Source organism: Trachurus japonicus, chromosome 24 (assembly GCF_045865225.1).
Source record: "Trachurus japonicus isolate A0001 chromosome 24, Traja_1.0".
Classification (NCBI taxonomy): Eukaryota; Metazoa; Chordata; class Actinopteri; order Carangiformes; family Carangidae; genus Trachurus; species Trachurus japonicus.
Window position 1 is genome coordinate 5976989 of NC_140930.1, and position 16878 is coordinate 5993866.

Below are 16878 nucleotides of genomic sequence, written 5' to 3' on the forward strand. Positions count from 1 at the left end.
TTTTTTACTTGAAGCAAGTCAAGAGTTGATATTCCTGTGTTTATGACACAAACGGTAGCTTTTCCCACTGCATGTGAACACACCGAGCACGGCAACTGGGTCTCGCGCGAGACTCCGGGAGACTTTGAATTAGATCTAGTTTTACAAACATGTTGGCTTGCTTGAAGTAAATAAACTTCTCGGTGCGGAACTTCAATCCGCTCCCATTCATTGCTGCCGTGGCGATGCGGGGACAGACACAACTAGCGCAAAACAGGAGCGATTAAACTGAAAATCTTCAGATTCCTTCTTTTAGACCTAAAATGTTAGGAAAATACAGCCCCGGGTTGAATTCGCCTGGAATTGTCCTTTAATGTTTGCATCCCCCAAAACTCCCAAATCAGGACTGGAGTTCCTTATGCTGTTCCCAAAATCTATTAAAACTAAGGGAGAAGAAGAATTAAAAAGAATAATGTGCAGTTGCCTTCTCCATTCGCTTAAATTGGATGTGCCATTGGTGTTGTGTTGTGTATCGGCTCAACGCCGCTGTCGGCGAGTTACGTCACCCCGCTGTTCTCAGGGCAGCTTCCAAACCAGCGAACAACCAACCAGGATCAGTGTTTCCTTCAGCAGCTGCTTCCAATTACTCACATAATACTCTCTCTCTCTTTTTTCCCACATCGTAATAAACCCCCTCGTTCGCCCTCCCCGTCCGGAGTCATACAAGTGAACTTGGCATGAGCTTTGTCGGGACAGAAAGTCAGAAAGTTCATTTCTGGCCTTTTAACTATTTTGTTTTCATTTTCACAGACACCTGATACAACTCCTTTCTTACTCTACTCACTTCTACCAAAACAACTAAAATGATCGACTTCAATTTTTCACCTCATTTCTTCTTCATCATTATGTTTCTGTTTAAGGAGGTGCAACTCCAATGAGGTAAAAAGGTCACTTGTTAATTACATTCTGACCTGAGGGGCGGTTTTGCTTTTTCCTGCTCTAATTTTTCATAAAAGGCTCATATGGAGTCGCCTTCACCTCCCCCCCTCATCCTAAAGAGGATTTGCTCAGATTGGAAAACGTATATCCAGTTATCCTGTTTCCCATATCCTGGGCACATCTTTCCATCCCCCCATCATGTCCGTACTTCCATCCATCCCTCCAGCTTCGATTCTTCAGGGAAAATCAATCCTGATATGTTGGGATTTTTTATTTCCACAGCTTTAGTGCAGCGTGCCGCCGGCGTGCTGGCTGTGCTCTGATCGGGGGAGTTTTTCCATTGTTGCTCATTTTTGGGTTTGGGACTCGGTTCGGATTGGTAACGGTACACTGGAGGCTGACTGGTGAAGCTCCCAAACGTCTCTGGCTCTGGTTCACCAGTCAACTCTGCTGTGGAAAAAAAATTACTGGAGAAGATGCCGACACCAGAGCTGCAGTGTATTTTCACAATAAAAGTCAGAGGAGCAGAAATGTGTCTTCACAATAAAAGCCTCCTAAAAGGGGGTATTACTGGAGGTCAGCGTTTCCTCCAGTTCCTTCTGGCGTGGTCCTCTTCTTGTTCCTGACTCCAGTCGTCATTGTTTTCCAGCCTCAGTTTCTCCAGCTGTTGTGTAATAAGAACAGAGAGAGAGAGAGAGTGGGTTTGTCCCAAATTCCCAGTGGTTTCAAGGGACTCTCGCCCTCTTGGTATTCAGCTCTTATATAAGACGCTAGAGCTGGAGGGGTTTTTTTTGTATCAGATACAGCAAAACAATGCATGTTTTGAGTCTTACCACGTAATTAGACAATCTGCATTAATTCTGTACAGCAGGAAGGAAGTCAGTCTAATAATTGGTGGATGCTTTGGAAAGTGTAAACTCAGATTTCTGCAGGTGTGACTGTGTTCCAGCTGTGTTTGTCACATTTGGAAACTTTTTTTTTTCTTATTTCCTGTTGGGGAAAAAAGAAGTGTTGGGGTCGTTGTGTCGGTGCAGTGACAGCAGGACAGGAAGTGTGTGACGGGATGTTTGACCCTCTGGAGGTGTTTGCATCAAATGCTAGCTGAGAGGAAACCAGCATGTCCTGTGTCTGTGTGTGAGTGTGTGTTTGTGTTGTTGACGTCATGTTGTTTACAACCAGGGTGGGAAATTCCTGCCCGAGCAGCCAGATGTTGCTGCAGTTTGTCTCCAGGACGGTTTGGCTGCAAGCCGACCGTCCCAATGTGAACCAAACATCCAGTCAACTCATTTAAATTTTAAGATTAATTAAAAGGTATCCTGTAGCAGGAAGGCGTTGTCCATTCATGTCAGATCTGTAAATATTTATCTCTACTTTTTTTCTTATTTATTGTTTCTTGTAGTTTTCTAAGGAATGTGGCTCAAAATATCCAAGATTTTTCCAAGTGCTGGTTTCTGTAGTGTCTCGGTGGTGGTTGTGTGGTGGTTTTATTGGGTCTGTGTTGGATGACAGGTGGTTTTGGGGGATTCTTTGTTGGGTCTTTTGTGGTTCTGTGGTGGATCATCAGTGTATCTGTGGTGCTGAACCAGTGCTGATTCTGTGGAGGACCAGGTTTGGTTTTGTGGTGGTTCTGTGGTTGACATCATCTCGTCAGTGAGAACTTGGATGACCTGGGCTGTTGAAGGATCCATCAAAAGATCAAACATTATCAAAATGAACTGTAAAACCATCCTCCAGTAACACCGTGGTACAGCATGACTCTCTATGTCCTGCTTGCTTCCTGACCATCATCTCCTTCACATTTGCCTCTTCAGCATCTTTATTATGGTGCAAACCCCAGTGGACTGTTGTTCACTTGATTTACAGGAATAAATCTGAAAAAAAAACCTGAAGGTAAGATTGTAAATCTCAGAGACCAGAAGTTAAAAGCCAGAAAAATACAAATGCAGCTGCAGTGGACAGAGGGGATCAGGATCAGAGCTCCCAGTGAGTCCAGTACAAACACCAGGTTTTACAGCAGCAGAAGAACAGGAAGTTCGTCTGAATTTATTTAGCCGGACAATGGTGTTACAGCTACAGCTACAGCGACAGACAGACAATGACTTTGCCCTGTCTTACGCACTGATCCACCTGTCCACTTGTGCTTAACCTGTTACCAGGTGTGAGCTGAGACGAGCTCCACCCCTTCACCCAGGTGTCTTTGCACCTGTGTCCATCCTCTTGTCCAGTTGGGTCCGACCTCTCAAAGAGTTGACTCGGCAGAATTCCTGAATGGGTTTTTGTGAGCATCGGCCGCTCTTTGGTCTTGGTCGGTATCTGAGGTGTTTTCTCAGCCTCGGTCCGGCTGCTCTGTCGCATCAGGATCATTTCCACGACTCTGCCCACAAAACGCCCTGAAAACACAACGGGCACCGGCCGCAGCTGCACAGTTTGTGTTTGAAAAGCTTTGTTCACCTCAGCGACTTCACTGTAAAAGCTTTGACATTCCTCTGAGGCTCAGCGGCTGCAGGACTCTGACCTTCAAGGACCGAACCCGCCTGGTGCTAAAGGGACTCCTTTCCTCGGGTTAGACGCCCTCTCAGGACTCTCGGAGCTTGTTTACAGCTGATCTTTAATCATGTTTTCGGGCCAACAAGGGAAACATTGTTCTCGCGAAAAAGCTCAAGTGATTTGAACAGTACCAGTGAGAAGAAAGGGTTGTGTTCCAGTTGGCAGACTTTTCTCAAGACACACCGTCAGCACTTAGACTAAAGGTTAAAGGTTTTTTCTTTTCTTTTCTTTTTTACAGTGTTTTACGTCACAGCAACAGAGGAAACAATGTGAGAGGCTGAGCTCGGGCGTGGACCACTTCAGACCAGGTCTTTTGTCCAAACCAAACTCTTTTCTCTGGACCAATGCACAAAAACCTTCCCTCTGCAAGTAAATCCTTGATCCGAGATTTAATCAGAACAAACAAAGCCCATGCAAATAAAATCCAAATGACCAACGATAAACAAAGAAAGCTCTGGACTCTATGAAAACATACAGTACCGAATGTTCAACAAGCTCCCAGCATGCACCTGGTGTCTTCAGTTGGGTCTTTAGAAATCAGATGAGGAGCTCAAGCTTTCAAACATTGAATCATGTTTTCACCTGCAGATCATTGCAGCTGTTTTTTATCATTGCAGCTGTTTTTTTTTAACAGTTAAACTTTGCCAAACATCACAGGGTTAATCCATTAGAGTGAGAATAGAAAGTGTATGTCCCATGATCCTTTGTTCCTGTGTGTATTTAGATGCAGATCCAGACCCAGATTTACAGATCTACGGTAACACATGCCGTCTGTTTGCAGTTTGTTTCAGCTCCTTCAGGCTCTGTTTACTCCGTGGTTGGACTCTGTTGACATGAGCTTTGCGCTAACCGCTGACTCCTGCTAATTTCTGTGTGTTTACATGTGTGTGTGTGTGTGTGGCCCGGTGTTGGTCTGTGGATTTAAACCGGTCAGAATATAGAGCCCGACAAAGCCGCCAGCTGAGTCAGAAACATTTAAAACCTAATGATTCACGGGTTCAGCTCATTGGAGCGGCAGGTAAACACGACCATCAGCGGTGGCTCTGGTTGTGGCGATCTCTTTGGGAAACTCTCAGGCGATCGGGGGAGGTTGCTTTTCCCGTCACATCTCGGCCCCTTGGCCCAAAACTTGGCTCTGAGCTCCGCTGCCAACACATGGCTCCTTTTACCCGGCGAAGTTTCTGTGACCGACGTCATTATTCTCCCTTTGTCGCTCGTCTCCTCGCAGTCTGCTGCTTCCTTTCAGCAGGAGCTAATCAGAGTTTTATCTCAGAGGAAAACAGTACATGTTGGTTTAATGGAAGCTTCTTTTTTTTTGGGTCCAAATCACCCATGCAGGACCATCTGTGTATTTAATGTTGTTGGTTTTATAGCGGGAGGCCCCAGAGGGAGTTAAACTCTTACCTCTGGCTGCAGTTCTGTAGATTTTGACTCATTTAGCTGCAGAAACATCACAGACTACGAGTTACACTGCAGGATGAGTCACTTATGAAGGGAGCGTTAATCTGCACAAGGCTTTTGCTCAGTTGCCTGAAACTCTGGTTAAAATAAAATAAGTTAATATAATATCAACATTCCAGATTTGTTTATTGAAATGATGCTGCAGATGAATCAGGGAAAAGACATGTGATGAGAACCAAACAGGAGATGAACGTCGGTTGCTGCGCTTCATCATTTCCAGTTTTTTTTCACTTTCCAGATCCTTCGACGCTTCCTGGTGTCAGAGGCAGTTTAATTTGAGCTTTGGATGGATTTCACCGTCTGTGAGGATGTGTAAACTTTTTTTCTCTTCTCCAGATTCCATCCTGCAGATTCATGGTCTTCGTTCTCCAATTGAATTGTAGGTGGGCAGTCAGGTTTCTGGTCTTCTGGCTGATGAAGGAATTGGTGTCTGGACAAAGACGACTGGAACACACTGAGTGTTGCTTTCAACCACAACCATGATCTTTGTCCAACAGTTTGTGAGCAAGTTTGGTTAGATGTGGTTTCTGCTGGAAGCCGATGGAAAGTGGCATATTTTGTGGTGTAGTTTGGAGAACTCGATGCTTTTTTATGACTGTTTTTTCCGAGACAAGCCGTTTGCAAACCTGGTTACATTTATACACAGCGGAGGAATCGGCTCTTTCCAGAAGAAAATCTGTCTGCTATCACCTACAGAAACCTCACATCTCTAGTTAAATGACATTTTAAGAAGTGATTTAGCTGCAGTGGCAGCAGTAGGTAAACACGCTGAAGCCCGGAGCTGCTGTCTGCTGTCTGACAGTGAGTCTTGTATTTTGATGGATGCTCCGGAGGCCAAAGGGCCCCACAGCAGCATCTGGAGACTGAATGAAAGGACCGACGCCGGGCACTCGTCTCAGCTTTGTCAGGGTCTCTCTACAAGACAAAGAATGGAGGAAGAAGAGTGTGATCGGCACACACACACACACACACAAACACATCTTCCATTCAGCTCTTACACACTCAACAGTCATTGAGGAGCTGCACAGTTGTCCAGTTTGATTCACCTCTTAGAGCAGTGACTAAAACTTTGTTATGGTTCAGATCATTTACATCAGTTAGAGGACCAGGGGCCTCCAGGGGTCCCTACTGGGCCCCTCAGAGTCTGTACGGTCCCGTGAGTGTGGTTTGAAATACACAAGTTCATCTGAGAGTTTCTTTCAGGGTTCGACCAGAATGGTTCTTTTATGATTTGTATACAGACACTAAATCTTTATCATTCTTTCGCTAAAGTTCGTTGGATAGTAAATTAAATATTGTGACAAAAACATTAAGCTTTAGGACATCTGAGGCAAAAAAAAGAAGATTTTGGCCAATTAAAAAAGATAAGAATCATTGTTACTGCACAAAAATTGAGCTTAAAGGGATAGTTCACCCAAAATTGAAATTTCACTCATTATCTACTCACCCTCATGTCGACTAAGGGAAAATTAAATAAGTCTATATTTCAAGCTTGTTTTCTAGCAGAAGCTTCTTGAAGCTCCTCTTCCCGGTTCGTCAAATTTGGACAAACTGGGAAGAGGACGGACCCTGGTTCGTCCAAATTTGACGAACCGGGAAGAGGAGTTTCCGCTACAAACAAGCTTGAAATATAGACTTATTAAATTTTTTTCGGAACAATTGCGCATTTCGGGGCTTCAATACAAGACGGACATTACATACGAGCAGCATGGAGATATTTGGATGTTTTTTGGTGTGTCTTTTTGTTACGAAGACAGTATCCATTTGCAACCGTTATATGGACATGCACTGCTACGCCGAGACCCCCTGTAACTCAGAGAAGCCACGGAGGACTCTGAAACTTCTCCCAGCCCTTAGTCCACATGAGGGTGAGTAGATAATGAGTGAAATTTCAATTTTGGGTAAACTATCCCTTTAACATCATCCCCCATCATGTGCAACCCCCACCATCATCATCATCATCATCATCATCATGTCTTCCAGCAGGCCGTTCAGCTGCTGCCAGCGATTGATCGTCTCTGCTCTAATCGAGGGTAAATTAAATGAAGTGTTTGCTGGTGTCGGGCAGGTTGACAGACTCGGAGCTAAACGGAGCCTAATCGCATTTGATCGCTGCTCAAATGTAGTTTAGTTGAAGCAGCAGGAGGTTATCTGCAGGTCCTGAGTGAACCGTCAGTAGATCAGGGTCAGGCCCGGGTCTTCTGCTCCTCCTCCTCCTCCTCCTCCTTTTCACTGTCCATGTAACATCTCTGGTCAAATATGTGAGATACATGAACAGAGCCGCATGTGTGTGTATTGTGATGTAATAAGCCGGGTGAAATTAAAAACGGCTTGTTAAGAGACATATTTTCTTACGATGGCAGTTTACAAAATATTGACGTAGTTGTCAAGACTGATGTTTAAGGGGTGAGGAGGCACTCCGGATACGCAAATACACATACTAAAGCAATGAAAAAGTGAGTTTTGCATAATATGTCCCCTTTAAACTTCATTAGTGCCTCAACATGTTTGAATCAAGCTCTCAGTCTCCCTCTGTCTCCATCACTGGATTAATTGAACCAACCAGGACCAGGACGTGTCTCTGAACCGGACGCACACATTAAGCCAATTGTCCGTCCTCTGGGGGGACAATGTCTCATGCCGGGTTTTGGACTGAGGAGCTTTGTGGTGAATCTTTCCACTCTAACCAGCTGATTTGAGTCGGGACGATAAATCACGGCCGACCCCCGCAGAACGCCATCAGAACCGGTGAATGTTCTCCACTTTTCCTCTGGATGCTTGAAGCTCTCCAGAGGAGGAAGCAGCTGCACAGGGGCCACACCAAACCCAACACTCAGGCCCCACCTGAGTGCCGGGGGCCCCACCCGTCTGCCCACAGTGCCAGGACAAGGACCCCAGTCAGCCGGGACAGGAAACAGACCCCTACCCACCCACCCACTAACCCCCCACCCCGCCAACCAACGCCGCCCGCTCCCCTCCGGTCCAGGCACACTTCCTCTGATGGAGAGAAAGTGGTTTCTGGCTCCAGCTCTCCTCCTCCTCCTCCTCCTTATCGAAGCTGCTGCTTTGTGCGTTCCCATGAGGAGGTGGAGCGCTCACTTTGCTACTTGGCGTCTCCCTCCCCTGCAGAAACACAACACAACCCCCCCTTCCCCTCCCCTAACTTCCACCATTGTGCTGCACAATTAATCCTAAAGAAAAAGAACAAGGAGGAAAACTGAGCTCTGAAGAACCCTGAGTCTGCAAAAAACAAAAAACAAAACAAGTCACAGCTCTGAGCGAAAAATGTTGCAGAACAAGAATTTGTCATGAATCAATGAAACTGAGCTGCTTCTTAAAGGTTTTCTGTCTTTTTCAGTTAATAATTACTGTCTTATCCACAAATATGCACAGAAACAACTACATTTACAATACAATGCCACCGTTGTGGAAAATTGCCTTCGGCTCACTGTAAGAGACATACATATTTCATTAAAAACACAGTTAAATACTCTGTTAAAAAAAAAATAAAGGAAACAGTTCGAACACAATTAAACATAAAATAAATAAATAGAGAGTAAAAACAAACAAACTACTAATTACTAATGCTTCAACTGACTAATTTCAAATTAGAAGCATGAAAGAAACAAAGTAATAACATAAAGATAATGCAAATATTGCAACTTTATTATACATTATTTCCTTTGAGGCTGCTCCACAAATCAGATCATGCCTCTGCAGTGTTTTATCCAGTGTGAACATTGCACAATGCACACACATCTTATTAAATTCACCCAGAGATGACAAACAACATGCATGAGACTTCAGAGTTTAAAAATTCACATTCATAGAAAATGATTTGGATCAACCCCTAACATTAACGGCTTCCTTTGATCAGTCCCTCCAAACAGTTTGGTACAAATTGTCTTAGTGGCATTCGTGCAATCCCGCTGACAAACAAATAAAAAGAAAACCACCTAAAACATCACAGATTCTTCATTTTGTTCCTGCTCTCCCCGGAGGATGAACTCTATTTTCCTCTAGACCTTCGTAACCATCTTACTGGTGTGCCTCCTTTAAGTCACTGGGATGTTTATGGCTGTGATGCAGGTTTTTGATTTGATTTATTCAGATCCCCATTAGCTATGGCAATGCCAAAGCTATTCTTCCAACATCTCTACAATGCATCAATGCTACAATCCATGTTCAGATAAAACACAAAACACAAAAAATAGAGTAAAATAAAAAATAAATAAAAAAATACAAACAGATACACAATAGATACACAACACAACAGCACACAGACAACACAAGACAGCTCCCCAGGTCAGCAGTGGTACGCAGAACTCACTTACATATCATAATGTCATATCACAATGTCAATACATGTCCACATATACCACATTTAATGTTCACAAAATAAGTCTCAATAGCCCATCAACACCACATTCAGCGCCATCGAAACTCAGACTCAAAATCAGACCCGACCAAACCAAAGCAGATTTGACAGCATCCCACCCTGATATACATCCCCAAGAACAGGTTGAACCAATCTGTTCTCTGGTAGTTTGAAGCATCTTATAAAACATGAGGAGCAGCAGCAGCAGCAGCAGCAGCAGCAGCAGCAGCGCCGTCTGTGGTCCAGCGTCTGTACCCACTGACCTGAGGGAGTGTTAGCAGCTACAGTCCAGCTCCATGGAAACTGTCAGGGCGGTGTTGTATTAGATTATATTAGATTATATCACAGCACAATTAACAACATTTTTGTCTCCGTGCGTCATCTGGACCTGTCAGCGTCCAGTTTAGAAGTGGAGACGTTTTGGCAAAAAGAAACGGCAAAAAGAAATGGACAGCTCCTCCTGGACGATGGGCGGTTATTTGATCGTCAGGAAACATGAATAGAGAAACACTGAGTCACTCTGCCCAGAGGCACCGCGGCAGAGGCTGAACTCAAATTGATCCATTAGTCAGTCGCGCTCTGTTTTGATAAATTTGAGTCGTTTTTCATACAAAAATGTTAAAATTTTCTGTTTCCAAAGTGACGATTTTCAGCTTATGTAACAGTGAACTTAATATTTGTGGCTTATTCTGGACCATGATGCACTGGGGCTGAGCTCCCATCAGAGCCATTAGACTATGTTATATCACAGTCCCATCATAAACCCCTCCAACCAAACCTCTCAAGACAATTCAGCTTGTTGCAATTATTTGCATTCTGGGAAACAGCTTTTCTTTTGCTGTTTTATAAACCAAACAAATCGTCTTCGTCAGCAGTTTTAGTGATGTGACCTCTGCGCCGGTGGTGTAATTAGTATAACATCGACAGAGTCAGAAAACCATGTGGTGTCATGATATGAAATTAAGTGTGTGTGTGTGTGTGTGTGTGTGTGTTGTGCCACAGGAGGTGTTGTAGTTTCCTGCTATTTATGGATGGTCTGGACTTCCTGTTTCCTGCGTCCGCTCGGCCTCAAGACAAAAAAAACTGAGCTGAACAAGGGATTTATTCACCGTCGTAGAAGCAGAAACTGTGGTTGAACTTTAATCTCTAAGGCTGGAAAGTCTATATCTGTCTCACTGGGTTTTTTTATTCCTTGATATCAGGGAGTCACTTTTGCTTCATTTATTTTAAATGTTTTTATCACTTTCAACAAGGCACAATTTTCAGTGAACCATCAGTAAAGTCAGTAAACGTCAAATCCTCGTTGACGTCCACTTAGAGAACAGGTGGCATTCCTCCATACAAACTTCAGCCTGCACTTTAATCAGATTCTTTTCAATCCAAATCTGATGAATTCCTTCAATATGTCGGCCTCACGCCTGCCCCCCGGGGGGGGAGGGGCAGAGGTGGGTGTGGCGGGTGAGGGGGGTGAGGAGGGTCTTTGTCTGCGAAGAATACAAGGGGTCGCCCGTGGTGGGGCGTCCCGCGAGCCGGCAGATGGCCAATAGGACGAGGACGAGCGAGACAAAAGTGGACAGCAGACTTTCTCCTTTTCAGAGGCGAACGTCTGAACTCTGAGGGGGGAGGAGGGGGGTCGGGGGTGAGAGTCAGTGGCCTGTTGCATCCACAGTTCCAACTTCAGTGATGCTACTGAACATTCACGTTCACTTTCCAGTTGATTTTCATTCATTCAGTTCAGATATACAGGAATTTAACTTGTGTGATCTGTATTCTGATATATTTTTTTTATATATTTTACATCATTTATTAATTTTTTTATTTAAACCTTTTTTTAAAACTCTGAAACATATTGAGGAGCAACCTCATTTGGTATATAGCCAAGACAAAATATAAAGCATTTGAGGACAAGACATAACACAAAATGCTTGAGACATACAAGCATGTCCGAAATACGAAATACCAACAAGTAAAGTGACAAAGATGAATTGAAAACAGAGAAGTCCACTTAAAAACAGGAGCAGATGGAGGTAAAATAAGATGCAGTTATGGATTTAAATTGTCCTACTGATAGAAGTGTGGTAAGTTTCAGATGGTTTTGCAGGTTGCAGGTGCACAATAAAAACGGGACTTTCCAAATTCAGTCTTAACAGAGGGAACCTGCAGTGTGAGCCAGTCCTTTGACCGTGTATGATAGAGGCTTGCGTTAAAAGATACTAAAGAATAATCATCAGTCGACTTCAGAAAGATCCTAATAACTCACTGACAGGAAACCACTGGACCAACAGGCTTCATATTAGAGATGCCACATGAGCAAAAACAGAACATCACGTTTCCTTCAAGACCTTATATTGTTGCAAATGAGCTACATCAGCTACATGAAGCAACTTCTTATGGACTAAACCAGCTTTCAGATAACTTGTTGTTGGTTCATCCAATCACCTGCCAGGTTGTTGAGTTGGGTTATTGTTATGAATTCAGGTTTTGTTGTAACCTGTGAACCGTCTCATCGTCCCAGTGTCAGGGAGCTGTAGTGGAGACAACCATCACTGAGGTCACATGACGTTTTAGTGACCTTTGACACGACGACTTGTCTCATTGTCTCTAAGTCGACTCTGTGGTCTCTCACTCGGGTCTTTGACTCTCTCTTCTTGTTGTCTTTTCCATCACAGTTTGGTGTCCTGATAACTTTATTTTTCTGTCTGCATCAGGACACAGAGACGATGGTTGTTGGACAATGGAAAGGAAACTTTAAATTCCATTATAATAAATCAGTTTTATTGACTTTGTGAGTCAATAAAAGGTCCTTGATTGTGTTTTATGGGCTGAGTGTGGTTGCTTTCCTCTGATCACCTGTTTAGTATATGAGCTCATAAAACTTGTGCTCATGCAGACGACGACTGATCCTCAAGAAGTCAAGAAGGACACAGTGTGGTGAAGATGTTGTAGCTTTGCAGAAGCTGTAAAGGACTTGTTGCACCAATGAGACCAATGACGAAGAAGTTCTAGTCGCATGAACTCATCTGAGCTTTGTCCTTTAGATGAAGCGACACAAAGGTTGTAGAGGTCGTTTGAAATGAGGATAACGAACCTGCTCTGTCTCTGAGGTGTGAGGATCTCTAAACAGAGTTTTCATCTCTTGTTAAATCTCTCCCGTCTCGTCCTCCACGTCTCCAGCTGTCGAGGTTTCACATCTTGTTTCAATGAAAACCAGGTCAAAGGTCAGTGATGCGTTTAGGGGTCAGCAGTACATTGTGTCGCCTCCTCCCCCTCCTTCCTCCTCAGCTCCGACCTGTGGGACAGGATGGGCGTCGTCTCCCCCCTCTCTCTCTCTCTCTTGAACATTGAACCTCCAGTCCGCTGTGACCTCTGACCTCTCCACGGCTCACTCAGGAAATGAGCACTCGTGTTCAGAGCTCTTTATGGTTCTGCAGAAGAAAAACTCAGCGTGGAGAGATTTCAGGTCATGGGAGGTGATGGAAAAATCCTGGGATTGTGCAACAGGACAGGAATCGACTTTTCTTTACTCTCTAGGCTGGGCATCCTTCGATTCTGAACTTAAACATCTGTAGAAGAACAGAATAAATCAAACTTGAGTTCAGGTCTCTGTGATGTGGACATTTAGTTCAACAGGTCGATGAATGATGATGTTCTGGGTCCAGACTTGGTTCACAGTCAGATCGTGTCTCAGTCTCATGTGGAGATTGACTCGGACTTAAGTCTTGACTTGTCTCAGTGTTTTGAAACAGTCGGGTTTGTGAGGACTTGGACTCGTCTCGGCCTCGTGGGTGTTTTGACTCAGACTTGACTTGTTTTTGCAGGTTTTCTCACTCGGACCTGTCTTGATCTTGTGGATGGTTTGACTTGGGCTTCTTGGACTTGGACTTCTCCTCAGTTTCATGGGTGTCTTGAGTTTGACATGTCTTCATTTTATAGATGTTTTGACTTGGCCTTGCCGTGATCTTGTGGTTGAATTGACCAGGACTTGTCTCAGTCTCGTGGGCGTTTTGATCTGGACGCACCTTATTCTTGTATGTGTTTCTACCTAGACAGGTCAAGTCTGAGTGGAAACAATGCGACTTGTTGGTCTGGGACGTCCCACTATTACACTTTGACCAAGTCCTTTAAGCTTTTTTCTTTCTTTGCCTCTTAAATGATTTAAATGGTAATTTCAACTCGCTTATCAAGCAAATCTTCTTTGATTTCACTTCTCCAAAGTCAAGATTTGAGAGTACTGGTTGTGGATTGGAGGGTGTTTGTGCGTATGGGTGGGGGTTAAAGTGTAATGTTGCTGTTGTAAATATTGTGCATATATTTGTCTTTTCTGTAATCTGCTACTTTTATTACAGGTCTCATTGCCATGCTCCTTCTGGCAGGGGGGCAGCCAATGGAAATGAGCCTTTTGGCTATAATGGGGTGCATTTACATTTTTATCTTTTTAAAATATTCATTAATGTACACTGTCCCTCTCGAACAAATAAAGGAAAAACTAAAACTAAACTGCAAAACATTTACTTGATTGATTGATAATTAATGAAAACCTGATTTGGTTTTAATGATAATAATTAAAGTCCTCTTCAGTTGCAGCACTAGTCTGGGGTCCCGTTTCTTAAAATAGCTCTTGTCCGATGACCTCAGCCCACTGCTCCGAGACTGATGCTCAATTAAGAGAAAAAAAAAAGACAAGAGAGAGAGAAAACGAGGAGAAAATCGTTCGGCATTCCTGAAAACCAAAATAAACAGAAGACAGAGCGAGGTCTGGTTTAAGAAAAAGAAAAAAAAAACCCTGAGCAGAGACGTCATGGAAGAGGCTTAAGGGGGGAGGGAGAGGGAGAGAGAGGGGGGGTTTACAAAAGGAAAGTCTGTGTGCTGAAGCTCATGAAGCCCCTCCCTCCCTCTGTTCTCCCCCAGCAGATGAGCCGGCGTGAAGAGAGCGGGCGAGCGACATAGACAAACATTGGAAGTGAGAGGCAGGAGAGAGAGAGAGAGAGGGAGCAGCTGGAGGCGACAGAGTGAGCTTCAGTAGTGGAGAGAGAGAGAAAGAGAGAGACGGAGCATGAAGGAGCTGCTGAGTTTCTCTTCCTGAAGACGAAAACACAAAAAGGTAAAAAAAAAAAAAAAAAACTTCTTTGTGTATGTTTTTACTTTTAGATCTGAAAAACCTTCTCTCTGACTCTTTATTTCTCTTTTGTTCATTCACACAAACTTATTACAATGAGATTTTTATCTACACATGATCTTTGTCTGATGTGAACTTTAACTTTTCCTCTTTCAGCTGTTTGTTTTGTGCAGTTTTGACTCGTTGTTATTGTTAGTTCACGTCTGATCATCTCCTCATAGAAAACAGATGTGATGCTGATTCATTGATTTTTTTTGTTGTTGTTGTTCTTCAGTTTGTTTTTAAAGAGAAATGTTGCTGGTGGTTTCTGAATGACTTTAGTTTCAGCCCTAAAATAGGAATTAATTGTATGTTGGTGCATTTGAGAAGCAGATAAAGAAACATAGACGAAGTAGAAGAAGTAAACAATGTGCATAGTTCTTTTAAAAATCTCACAAATGAAAGAAAAAAAAACTAAAAGCATCCAAATTAGATTATGTTCAAAAGTAATTCCTAATATCTGCACTGTTTATAATGTAGATGGATCAGTAGAAATATAATATTGTAGTCATAGTACAAGTAAGAGTGATAGTAATCATAGTAGTAGAGCATTAGTAGCAGTTGTTGTTGTTGTTGTAGTAGTGGGAGCTCTCATTAAGGTTGGATTAATATTGGGGCCCCCAGACTCTCAGGGGCCCCTCGGGCTCCATGTTGATTAAGTTTTGTAGTATTTGTTTAATTTTGTTAATCCTCAAACAAGAAAAAAAATTGTGCATTAAATTGGGAATTTTTGTTTGAAAGAGGAAAAAAGGAAATTTGTTTTCCATTGGACAGCATTGTTTTGTTAAACTGTAGTCATGGAGACGGATGTGTAGACACTCAGAGCTCAGCAGAGTTATGTTTTAATTTGGTAAAATTGAAGTTAAGCTGCACAAATTAGTTTAAATCTATTTAGAAACAAAGTGGTGGAGATCTAAATTTGATTTTCCGAGTGTTTGAAAAAAGTCTGGAAGTGAAGGTTTTTAAAGAAAGAGCAGCAGGGCAGAGTTAACGCCAACAAATCCCAGAATACATCAGAACAAGTGCTTCAATCTGACACAATGATTGAAGCACTTGGTGATGGTGCGTTTAAAGTTTAGCTGCACAATTTGATGGAAATATAATATAAAATCACAATTTGGCCAAGTGCAACATCCAAATCACAGGAGCTGCAGTTTCTTTTTTTGCCAAAAGTGAAAGATGTCAGAACGTTTGTGGTGCAGCAGAAACACAACTCATGTTCTGCAGACGTAGACAAAACATGTTTGTTTGGTCCGAGACCCAAAGAAAAGAAAAGAAAAGAAAGAAAGAAAAGTTCCTCTTCCAATCGTAACATGATTAATTTGCTTGTCAGACGTAGTTGGAAGCAACAGGGTGAGTCTGAGTTCACCGGGGGCCCGTTTCTGCCCCGAGGCCCTTTAATCCGGCCCTGGCAGTGGAGGTGATGGTGGTTGTTGTCGTAGTAGTGGCTGCAGTTTTCCTATCGGTCGATGTTCTTTGCTCTTTGATGTTCTCCGTTCATGTGATCTGGCAGAGAAACCAGCAGCAGCAGCGTTGGTTTTTCCCTCCGTCTGACTCATCATCAACGCTCCTTCTTCCTTCATCCTCCTCCAGGTCCGCGATGGGAAACACAGACAGTCACAGCAGCAGCTTCGTCTCTTCTCCGGCCAAACCCTCCTCCTCCTGCTCGCTCCGGTTCTCCTCCAGGAGGGAGGAGGTGCCGTCGGCCCGCAGCTGGTGGCGGAGCAGCAGCGGCGGTAACGGTAACGGTAACGGTAACAGTAACGGCGGCTGCAGGAACCGGGGACGGAGCTACTTGAACCAGCCGCCCTACACCTCCTGGCACTACGAACACGCTCCTAAAGCCGCCAGAGGAGGCTCCCGGCTGGGCGCGGGGTCTCCTAAGAGGTTCAGCAGGGGTTTGGAGAGCAGCGGCGGCAGTGGCGGAGGCAGTGGCGGCGGCGGCGGTAGCCCCAAGGTGAACAACCTGAAATGGAGATGATAATTCATGCTTTCATTTCATCTCGCATTGACTACTGTAATGCTCTTTTTATGTGTTTTAACAAAAAGGTTGTAAATCGCCTTCAAACCGTGCAGAACGCAGCTGCAAGGCTCATAACTGGATCTAAGAAAAGGGATCATATCACCCCAATTTTATATTCCTTACATTGGTTACCAGTTAATTTTAGGATTCATTTTAAGATTTTAGTACTTGTTTTTAGAGCCCTCCATGAACAAGCTCCCTCATACATCACTGAGCTACTGAGACCCTATTCCCCCTCACGTTCACTAAGGTCATCAGATCAGAAACTCTTGATGGTCCCCCGCACCCGTTTTAAAACACGAGGTGACTGCTCTTTCCAGGCCTGTGCCCCTCGCCTTTGGAACGCTCTACCATCCACCTTGCGCAGCATAGAGTCCACCAGGGCCGTTGCTAGGA

At 43.8% G+C, this 16878-nt stretch overlaps 1 protein-coding gene across 1 annotated transcript in view; it reads left to right on the top strand.

The window, feature by feature from the left end:
- Nucleotides 1-16878, top strand: part of LOC146961228 (rho guanine nucleotide exchange factor TIAM2-like) — a 56301-nt gene that overhangs the window by 8116 nt on the left and 31307 nt on the right. Inside the window, exons 2-3 of the mRNA XM_085770708.1 lie at nucleotides 14213-14405; nucleotides 16053-16416. Of these exons, the coding sequence (XP_085626834.1) occupies nucleotides 16060-16416 (357 nt within the window). The 5' untranslated portion in view covers nucleotides 14213-14405; nucleotides 16053-16059. The remainder of the gene's footprint in view (nucleotides 1-14212; nucleotides 14406-16052; nucleotides 16417-16878) is intronic.